At 44.2% G+C, this 11875-nt stretch overlaps 1 protein-coding gene across 1 annotated transcript; it reads right to left on the bottom strand.

The window, feature by feature from the left end:
• Positions 1-63: 63 nt before the first annotated feature.
• On the bottom strand, positions 64-8596 carry mtcl3 (MTCL family member 3; the record flags this gene model as incomplete). The annotated part of the gene is made up of 10 exons (XM_080767521.1): positions 64-174; positions 341-470; positions 1259-1805; positions 2362-2431; positions 2944-3094; positions 4571-4890; positions 5003-5074; positions 6294-6452; positions 7363-7587; positions 7868-8596. 10 exons carry the CDS (start codon positions 8594-8596, stop codon positions 64-66), a joined length of 2514 nt encoding a protein of 837 aa, XP_080623647.1.
• Positions 8597-11875: the final 3279 nt, after the last annotated feature.

Genomic DNA, 11875 nt, shown 5'->3' with positions numbered 1-11875 from the left:
TGACAAATGAAATTAATGCCAAATTAAATAAACAAAAGTCTATGTTATATTGCATTATGTACTTTACAGGACAAAGAATAGGGTGAAAAGAAAAACCAACTTAAAAATGGTAGCATAAGAGAGTGAAGAAAACAGAACTAGAATAAGAATCAATAAAATAATAGGCTGAAACATCTTCATGAAGCAATTAAAAAAGCAAATGAAAAATGAAACATCAAGATTGATTTGAAACATAGTGGGAGAGAAAAAACAAAGACTGTTAATCAATACAGAAATTGTACCTTATATGTATATCCCTTCCATTTATTTATTTATCCATCCACTTCCACCACCAACTTACAGACAATGGTTCTTCCGCATTCTTATCCTCCTGCTTGGGAACGTCAAGTCGATCAATAAAGCCCTGAAGCTCCTTCCTGAAGGCCTTCAATTGGGCATTGATGCGGTAGAGAATCTCATGCTCCCTGATCCTGCAAAACATTGGTCAAATACATTCTAATTTCAATTACTGTTTTTGTGTATAAGCCTATAGAGATCCCTATACTGTCATCAGTATATGCCAAATTATATGGACATATTATTGGTGGTTCTGGACAACCAGATCTCCATTATATAAACCTATATATGGGCTTACACCGTTATCGCATGTGTGTGATAATGATTGTGTCACTGAGGACCTGAAGGAGTGTGGTGCCCTGTGTGTAGTCAGTCGGCTCAGCGGTTCTCCAAAATATATCGATAAATACACGAGACCCCATCCCCAATGGTCAGATCAGCCGTGGGGAACTCCATATAAACAGACAGATACAGAGATCTCATATATCTATATGGGCATAAAACAGACAGATATATACAGAGATCTCCATGGGCATAAAAAAGACACAGACAGACAGGTACAGTGGGTAAATGACCACAGGCACAATGGGTTTGCATAACATGAGGCATTCTCAACAGACCTCGTTCCCAACGGGCATCGGCCTAATAATAATGCAAGACAACAATGAATCAAGTAAAACATCAAGGTGAAAACAAAACAAAACCAAGGCTCTATATTAGGTCTCCTCCTGTATTCGCATTTCGCAATAAACTAAATATCTTTACAGAAAATCACATCATTTTAAGCTTGTAGATCTGATATTTTTGCTGAATGTTTGCCCCAAAGTACGCTAGGGTTCAGCATCGCTAAACATCCAAGAAGGTCAAGGTCAACCAGCTTGGTTTGGATATTATAACATGAAACTGTCCCACTTCTTCATACCTGCCCCCTTCCTCGTCATCATCCAGCCTAGCAAACAGCTCTCCATTTGTCACATAGACACGGGCCTCTGCAATGATGGTGCTTGTGTCAGCGATGAGCCTATCGATGGTCCGGCCCAGCCTCTCCGCCTCGATACGGATGTCAATCATCTGCTGCCGGTCCTTCAGGCTTCGGGATAAAAAACGGCTGTCCATGGGAGAATACAGGGATCGTGTCGGGGTGAGGCAGCGGATGTTCCTCACCTCATCAGGGTCACTCTCTCCTCCGACGGGCCCCTCGCGTTTGCGGTGGGGAGGGAGGAGCCGAGGGGAGGAGGCGGAGGCAGAGGGTGTGTCGTCATCTCGTCCTCCGTCACTTTCGGCATCGCTGTCCCGCGGGCTGCTGCGGATGCCCAGGTGTGAGGCCAGGTCGTAGCGCTGCATGTTGGACAGCAGGACTCGGTTCTCATACTGAAGCTGCATTACTTTGCCACTCAGCTCGTTGATCTGCAGACGTGCTGCCTTCAGCTCTTCCTGGAGGCCATCCACTTTGGCAGGATCTGCCCCGCCTGGGTTTCAATTAAGAATGGAGAACACTGCTAATAGTCTGTGTTGCAACATAACATATTCATCTTAAAGAATTAAAGATCTAAGGCAGCCTTTTCTTAATTATTTAATACAGCATTAATAATAATGTATAACCCAGAGATTGAAGAGACTGAAGGGCCATTCATACTGTACCTAGAACGGTAACTATCATTTTAACAAAAAGTGAAGTGGATGCTGGAGTCTACACCACAACAATAATAGCGATGAACAATATCATTGACCTAATTGTCAGACTGATAGAACAAGACTGATAGAACAAGAGAAACATGCAGGCTACTGACAGCCAAAATCCGTCAAAATCCATCAACATTTTCTGGGCTGCATTAAACACATCACATCAATCAATTCGTTCGGTATGGATGCTCACATCATTATTGTTAATTTGTTATACGATATGTAGCCTTATATTCATAGATATCATTATTGGTGTGGACACCCCTTTACACTGTGCTTGTTGTATGGCCTTTAGTAAAAACATAACTGAAAATGTATCTTAAATTCATGAAATAAACAAACCTCCTCCATGCCTCGAACCAGCTTCATGGGACCCAGCCTTGTATTTCATCTTATTAAGCTCACCGGTCACCTAAATATCCAAATGAGAAGTTCATAACCAGTTGTAAAAGAGTCCATACTATTAAAAGATTATATACATGGACCAAACGAGACTATAGCTTGAATATACATAGCATCACTGTCTGCATCTGATGGTGTGTTTAGACATGCACTGAGAAACACACCTGCTCCATTCAATGCTTACTGCTTGTGGCTGTACAATTTATAATTATGTCACAGACACTTATATGGACAGAAAGGACTACTGAAAACAATACCTAAAAACAGAATTTTAAACTAGAAAACAAAAATCCAGAACTAGTGAAATATGTTCCATGCAGGGCACAGGTTCACATAGTTCTTGTAGTGGAATAAAGCCATTTGCCAGTGGCTACAGTACTACTACCATCAGTAGGGAATGTTGAATGGGAGTCATATACCGATTGAGGTGCCACATCCTTCTGGTGGGGGATCCTCACTGGCAGATGAACCAGTAGGGTACAACAGCAGTGGCAAATCAGAAATGTGTTCAATAGACAGTACCTTTTTATTCTCATCTTCCACATCTGCCAAATTTCTCCGGAGAAGCTCTGCCTCGTCCTCAACCAGCTGAAGCTGCTGTCTCAGATCTGACAGTGCCTCACCCTGCTCCCTGGACTGGAACCCTCCACCTGAACCTCCTGCTGCTGCCAGACTAGGACAGCACAACAAAGAGGAATTGCAAGAACATTTTGTTGACAGTGATTCTCAAGTTACTTTATAAGGAACCCCAGTTTGATATACTTTAGGCCACAGAACCGGAGAACCCCATTTGATATATTTTTTATCTCAGGGTCCCCAATCCACACGAGAGTTATTAATGGACTCACCACTCAAGACTAAATAACATATAGGCTCATTTTCCTACTTATATTGATCCCAAATTACTAGTGACTTTTGAGGGGCTCTAGCTAGTATCTGGCTTTCAGACATGACGTCATGTGGCAGCCAAGTCCATTGACTTTTTATGTGTCTTATTCTTTCACCCCCCCTCCCCCCTTCCAAAGTACATAGTGAAGATACAAGTGAGGGCAGAAAAGTGAAGACAGCAAAAGTGAAATTAGATTTGTGATGATTTGATTGGTTGAGCACGGTATGATGATGTATGATGATAAGACACACATCTTTTCGGGGACTTGTCAGAATCTACTAGTTGTATGAAACGGTTCTGCCAAACTTTCTACTGTATGTCTATGACTTCAGCAGTTGGATTCTCAGTGGAGTGTTAAACCCCAAATCCGGTGAGCACATTCCAAAAAAATGAAAAATGGAAAAAAAGGTAGCACATCTCAAATTTCTGAATGCTTGCAGGACGTGCTGAAACATGTAGTTTAAAGTGAAATGTGAGTAATTTGTCCTCCTTGACTTGGAAATTTGATATGTGCTATACCCCTTTAAGTGGTTAATGAAAACTGGATGGTGGTTATTGTGTACTGTTGCAAGAGGCAATTTATATTTCTTCTGGTAAGAATGGGGTGTACTGTACTCTGTTCTTCTGCTGTCCACAACAATATGGATATAGAGAACACACTTTCTTTTCTCACCCCCCTATGATTTTACTGTGTAGGTGTTTTGTGACCGTTGTATTTGTATTCTCTTGAGCATATTCCGAACAATTTGAAAAAGTTAGCACATATCAAATTTCCAAGTCAAGGAGGACAAATTACTCACATTTCACTTTAAAGGGAACAGACTGGCATTCTGACACACCATACCTATCCGACTGCGTGGCTTCTGCGTGCAGTTAAGCTTAGCGTTATTGACAGGGTTAGTATTGAACGTGTTGGAATGGCAGTGCGTCGGAATAGCGGGCTTTGGAATGCCGGTGTGTAAGCGATGAAACCCTGGGCCAATTTTGTAGTTTATTCTCCTATACCCCTTTAAGACTCTAGAAGGGTACAAACAAGGCAGGGTAAGCAACACAGCTGCAGTTAATACAATTAATAATGGGGTGTTAAATGAAGGTGTGCCACTGCCCACAGCCATGGGTGTGCCCCTGTAAGCTTGACAGCCGATCTACAGGCTTTGTGACTTCTATTTCTTTGGTAAGATTATGGCATGCCCAAAATAGAGACCCGGGTTTAAAGTGGTTAAGGAGTACACACAAATTAACCACTTTCATGGTACCTACCTGTCCTCCCTCATATCGTCCAGCTCAGCCTTAAGTCCCCTGTTCTCCACCTCCAGCTCCACTATCTTCCTCCCCAGGATGTTAGCCTCCTCCTCCACCAGACGTAGGCGGAGTTTCAGTTCAGACTCGCGGGTGGTGGGGGGTCCGCCGGCTTCTCCCTTGGGCAACGGGCTGTCCACGTCTCCATAGAAGGAGCGGTACTTATGCAGTTCCTGCTCCAAGCGGTCTTTCTCCTTGTCAATTTTGGCCATCTTCTTCCTCATTAAGATGGCCTCTTCCTTGATGAAGGCCAACTGGCATTTGAGGTCCTCATTTTCCTCCTTTAAGAAAGTGATTTGTTGTGCCCTTTACTTTCCTTTGGATACAATGTCTATAATATTATTGACAATTAGATTTTCATTGTGGTTTCTGTGTATCTAATTGTTGACTTACCTCTGTAGGAGTCTGTGGAGCCCTCCTCTCTGCTTTATGAACATCCTTGCCCCCTCTTCTCTTCAGTGACAGCTACAGAGAAACAGTGGTTACATCATAAGCCTACTATGGTCTACGGGAAGTATGGTTTAGTGATATCATCCAGATTTATGTGACACAGAGGAATCGGTAATGGAAAGAACTGGATGCTTTAAAGCCACCGTCAGGGTTTTTTGTAGTGAGATATAGTGGTGGCTGGATTACTAATGTGTTTGACTTTGTGGTGTTGGCGCACAGAGTATAGAAGATCTACAAGCTCACAATACGACATGGTGCGACACAATGTGAACTTTTAGAGCTTTTGTTTTCTGTGTGCAACACCGGTGTGCAATGAAATATAAATCAGGCTTTTCAAATAAAACATTCCTTTTTCATTGAATAGTGCACTCTTTTTCTTTTGTAAGTGCAGTACCATTGACCACAGGAGAGGTGGTCATATTCAACAGACTGGTCAGGCCTGGAAATTTGGAATTGAACCTTGGGCAACTGAGTAGCTATGCACGCAGACACCCGCACACGCACACGCACACACGCACCACACACACACACACACACACACACACACACACACACACACACACACACACACACACACACACACACACACACACACACACACACACATAATTGGGCATCTTACTTACTTCCTTCACAGGACGTGTTACCAATGATACTAATGAAGGCTCTGTTCCATTTAGTGAATACAGTCGTTCTCAAACATTTTAAGGACCCCCATAAGTCTGGGTGTAGGCCTACAAATAGATCCAAATCCAGTTCCATTTTACACTCTCAGAGTTACACACAGGGGCCATTTGCAACCCCCTCAAGGAACCATATTTGTGTACAGTATGTGTTTCTAGTGAGCCAACAAGCGATATCAGCAGATATTGAAGGACCCCAATGGAAACTAGCCATAGTGCTTTCTTGGGTTATAAATCCTCTTAGTACTTTCCTGTGCTTTTTTCTGCAGACTATTAATAAAGTATTCAATCAATCAATCAATCAATCAATCAATCAATCAATCAATCAATCAATCAATCAATCAGCACCCTGACTCTGTTTGACAAGAATGGGTGAGGAGGTACAGTATAAGGAAGAGGCCCAATTTCTTTCCAATATGGTTTCTGTGCATAAAATCAAAAGGAAGTTGACTATTTTTGAAGAAAAATTAAAAAAAACACAAAAACAAAATGATGAGCCCCACACACACACACACACACACACACACACACACACACACGCTCTGCTTCACCTCTTTAGCTTTCTCCAGCTCGTTGTGCAGTGCCTGCTTGGTAACCTCCACCTCTATCAGCTGCTGCCTCAGCCTCTCGTTCTCCTCCTCTGTCTTCGTCCTCTTCTCCTCCACGCTCTCCAGCTCATGATGCAGACGCACCGACACGTCCTTCGCCACCTGGCACAGGACAGAGACGGATCACATTACCATGCTGTCGTCTGTAAATCTACAGTAATACTTGACCTGAGGCTCATTCTACAACTGCCGTCTAAATCAGCAATTAAAAATGTCAAACTTTTCCAAGACTTCAACACTTTTTCAAAAATAGCAGATGTACAAGCTCCCAGCACGGCATGAAGTGACGCACTGTGAGATTGTATATCTGCTATTTCTTTATATAGACAATGCTATCTAAAATTCAAGGACCCCCATAACTCCAAGAGTTCTAGGGCAGTGCAGTGGTTCTTAAACTTTTTTTTAATTTCATATAGCTATATGAGAGTGCACAAATAGAGATTGAACAGACCACTTCACCACTTTTCAACCTACCTTCATATAATTGGTCCTCACTAATGTTCATGATAAAATGGCACAATCTTTTCTACTCAGTCTGTCTCTAATAGGAGCAGGAGGGCTGTGTGGGCAGTTCAGAAACCCATCCAGTGACACCATCGATGGGGAATCCAAGCCAATAGAAACTGCAGCCTTTCTATTCCTGAACATTTGCAATGCGATAGGCTGATGGAAGCCATAGTTCTCACGATAATAGAAATCTAAATATTATTTAAAGAAAATCTGTCTAACGATGATGTCACTGGTGGGCGGGTTTCTGAACTGCCTTCCTATGAGACACAGACCGAGTAGAAAAACATTGTGGTAGCCTATTTTATCATGAAAATTAGTGAGGACCAATTATATGAAGATAAGTTGAAAAGTGGTGAAGTAGTCCTTTAATCACATCTCAGTGGACACAACAACGTTCAATGTGTATGGAATAGAATAGAATAGAATAGAAGAGGGAATTATATAATAATAATAATAATTATTATTTTTATTATTATTATTACTGTACTATTTTTGAACGCACCTTCAGGTCTTGTTCCAGGCTCCTGAGCAACTCTCCGTCAAACTCTCCAGTCTCTGCAAAGCGGAGTCTCTTCCTCTCGGCCTTCCTCAGTCTGTACTGCAGGATCCGACAGTTCTTGTTGGCTCTCTCCAACTCGCGACGCATGTCCTGAAGCTGGCACGCGTCCTCCTCGTAAAACGTGTCCCTCATCTCATCCATCTCAGCTCGCATCTCCTCGATTTCAGTCTAAAGCCGATTGGATCATAAATAATTGGTATAATTCTAAAGTATTGTATAACGCATGCAGGCGATAGCAGAATAGGTGACATGTTGGCAAATTAGTTAGACACAATAACACGCAAATAATTTATTTACGGTAATAATAAATAATAACATATTCATTTAGACTAAATGCTTTACTATTCGGCCTAGGCATCTGTAAAACAGCAGCATCATGCTAATCTGCAGCCACAGGTGTTACCATGGCACGCAGAAGGTTCAGAGAAACCATTCATGTTTATGTTACCTTTAGGTCCTCGTTTTCATCTTCTAATTTCTCAATCTCCTCCTCCACCTTGTGGTCTGGCAGCAGGGGAGCTGCCGGCTCGGGGACCACAGGCTCGGGAGAAAGCTCCGGCTCGGACGCCGGTGGGGACACAGATTTTGTCTGCATTTTGCTCCCTTTCTTTCCCAAGCTCTTGTTCAGGTGAAATTGGATCAGTTCAGACTGCAAGCATCCTTCCTTCCAAAACCCAGGGCCGCAGCCCACGGTGCTTTTGGAGCTTTTCTTGTTGCTTGCTGTTCCCGTGGCGGCCTCAGCAGCTCCTTTCGGGTGTTTGCTCTTCAGTTTGGGGGATTTGGAGGAGCAAGGCTGGTCGGAGACGACGCGATCCCCCCTCGAGGACGCCGATGATGAGACGTCCTCAGACGGATGAGTGGCTGCTGCCGCCGCCGCCCTGATCAGCGTCGGGCTTTCAGCACCACTCTGCTGGACAGCAGCCGCGCCTTTCCCAGCCCCAGCCTGCCTCTCTCTTCCCGTAGCGGTGGATACGGGAGAATGACCTCGGCTGCTTCTTCCTGTTGCTGCTCCTTGTTTTGACGAGCTGGGCTTTGACGGCCCGCTGCTCTTTTGTGGAGCTTTAGATCCGCCGTCTTTGCTGCCGGCCGGTGACGAAGCCCGTTGTTGCTGCTTTCGGCTACTATTGTCTGGCTGTCGCGACGCGTCGGCAGCGCCGCTAGCGGATGGGTTCATCATGGTGTCATAGACGATGGCTCATCTCTTGCACCACATCCATTCCCTAACCTGTATCCTGTACAGCTGAAATAAATATATATGGTTGAAAGAAGTATGTTGTTTTGATACAAACCAAGCAAATGACAGTAGCCTAAACAATTAGACTAAACTTAATTGGTTTACACCAACAGGCGCACGAATCATTCGGATAAAGGATTTTATCGTATTGTCTGTGACTGTGGACAGCAGACTACGTGACCATTTTGCACGTCGTAATTATGTGTGCCATTAGGTCTCTATCTCTACCTATGTTTGACGTGAAGGATCGCATCAGCAGGAACTGAGATAATTATCTCATTTGCATGTTGTGCGCTGTTGAAGGGCACAGCTGGCGAGAACGCAAAGGAAGGGCAGTGTCATGACTGTAAATCTGATCCAATCGACAGCATGGTTCAATTGTTAAAGAGCCTACAGTAATTGTGAGTGACCAAACCGAACTAATATTATCTGATTTGTCTCGACTAACCAGGGTCCAGAAAAAAGTGAACTAGATTTGGGAAAATCCTTTTCCTCATATCCGACATGTAAGGATGAGATTTTTTTCAATGTGTGAAACAGGAGTAAAAAGCAACTGAATCGAAGATACCGGTATAGGCTATATTCTGCAGGCTAGAAGGTAATATGAAACTTATAGGCCTATAGTCTTTTTCTTTCTCTGTTTTATTTAAACAAAAATGTTTCCATATAACCTATACATTAATAGCCATAAGTGTCGATAAAATTATTAACATGTTTAATTTAGCCTGACAGAAAAAGCTCAATAGAGGTTAATTTGTGTGTTTCTGTTAACAGACCGAGCAGCAACAGTACGGTCTATACAGGCCCAAGATAAACTATAAGCTGAATGGTGGATGGACCACTTATCAAGCATTTGTCCTTTATCAAGAGTAGCCTCAATTGTCAGAATCGCCAAAGAGGGCCATGGTTAAAAAGGACGGTTTAACAAACAAAAACATTGATATTATGATGAATAAAACATTGTACCTTTGTGAAGCTGTACTGTCGGAACCAGAGGGCAGAGATGATGAAGGGAAGCAGAAGGATGCTGATGCTGCTCTGAGCGCATCCCGACCACCAACCATCCTGCTTCAATATTCATGCCATTACGTCATCGCGGGAGGGACGGAGGACGCGTGCAAAAGCCTGTAGCCTAGCCTGATTTATACTTCGTTGTACGCCGGTGTTGCATGCCATAAACTAGCTTATCTACGTGGCTATTTTCGGCAAGCGACCACGAGTGGTTCTCAAAGTGGAGTCCGGGGACACTCAGGGGTCCTTGAGGGGGTCCCCGGGGGTCCTCAACAAAATGTGTTAGCATCAAAGTATATGTGTAACCGCTTGAAAATAACAAGCTTACAATCTTGTGGATCAGCTATTTTTTTATTTCTAAAAAACAATATCTAAGAAAAAAGTGATACATTTGGAATATTTTTGATAACAACAAATAACAACAAAAATCTTGTATGAAAAAATTCTCAGATGCGGGGGTCTGTGGCCAAAACTTTGGGGGGCCTGTTCTTTTTGGCAAGCGACACGTCTTCTCGGCTATACATGCAGAAAGAGTAAGTAAAGTCTCTCGCTTTCTCAGAATAGTCACGTTTCCTCTTGTTCCTCTTTATAGTAGGCCTATATATTGTTATATTGTGGATGCAGTTGCATGCACATTGCACAGTTTGCACACAAACACGCACATTAATGTAAACCTTTTCATTCACAATCCAGTCAAGGTCATATGGAATACATATACTGCATATAGGCCAGTTCCCTCATAAGTATTGTGTATGGGTCAGACTCAGAAAGGCACATTACCATTTACAGCTATGCAGAGCATGAACCCAACCCATACTCACAAACATTGCGACAGGTCGCAGTTAACTATGAAACCTTGCATTGTTGACACCTAACGCACAATCCCCGTCACTCTGTCACGTCACCTAACTCAAATCCCTGTCACTGACTCACCCCAGGCAAGCCCCCAGGTCATCGTGACATCACGTGACATCAGCCCCATATATGGTGCCCTGGTCATTGTGATTTATTGCTCAAAGTTCAACCCATGCCAAAGCGACCACACTCGCCCAGCAGTCTGACGTCACCCAGGCGGATGCGTGCACACGCCCATCTGCCCCAGCAGTCTGACGTCACCCAGGCGGATGCGTCCACACGCCCATCTGCCCCAGCAGTCTGACGTCACCCAGGCGGATGCGTCCACACGCCCATCTGCCCCAGCAGTCTGACGTCACCCAGGCGGATGCGTCCACACGCCCATCTGCCCCAGCAGTCTGACGTCACCCAGGCGAATGAGTCCACACCCCCATCTGCCCCAGCAGTCTGACGTCACCCAGGCGGATGCGTCCACAAGCCCATCTGCCCCAGCAGTCTGACGTCACCCAGGCGGATGAGCCCACAAGCCCATCTGCCCCAGCAGTCTGACGTCACCCAGGCGGATGCGTCCACACGCTCATCTGCCCCAGCAGTCTGACGTCACCCAGGCGGATGCGTCCACACGCCCATCTGCCCCAGCAGTCTGACGTCACCCAGGCGGATGCGTCCACACGCCCATCTGCCCCAGCAGTCTGACGTCACCCAGGCGGATGAGTCCACACGCCCATCTGCCCCAGCAGTACGACCTCCACAATATCACGGAGGAGACTGCCAACGAGCGGCGCCGTCGTCTGGCCAGGGAATGCCAGAGGCGCTGCCGTCAGAGACTATAGCTGGTGGGCAATCTGCAACCTCCAGAGCGGAGCCGTCATTCCATATGTTGATCCTTCCCCATCCATCCATCCTATTCGATGTCTCCCTTTTGACACATTTCACATTTTAGCAAATTGAGAGAAACCTATAGACAGAAAAAGTTTTAGCCTACACTGAAAAACGTACATGTCGTTTGTACGAGAATGCATCTCAAGTAAACTATCTCAGAGATGAAACCAATTGAGATTATTTGACCTGTCTTAAAAGGGTCAGTTTTGTGGCAAGTTAGTTTAGAAAGAAATTAAACTTGTCATTTCATCCAGTTGTGGGCCTCTTTCGTAATAGCACATGGCTCTCTCTCTCTCTCTCTCTCTCTCTCTCACTTAAAGCTATATACTTGTTGCAAAACCCCTGTAAGGAAATATCTTTGTTGGGGAAACAGTTTTGAATTATCACTGTTGAATCAGAAATTCCATTTGTAATCAGCACTGTCAAGATCACAATTTGGAAGAAACATATTGTCGAAGATCAGCAGTTTAGTTT

Source organism: Protomyctophum bolini (assembly GCF_963924005.1).
Source record: "Protomyctophum bolini genome assembly, chromosome: 7".
NCBI lineage: Eukaryota > Metazoa > Chordata > Actinopteri > Myctophiformes > Myctophidae > Protomyctophum > Protomyctophum bolini.
The sequence above is the reverse complement of the archived record's forward strand: the minus strand, read 5'-3'. Positions and strand labels throughout refer to the sequence as shown.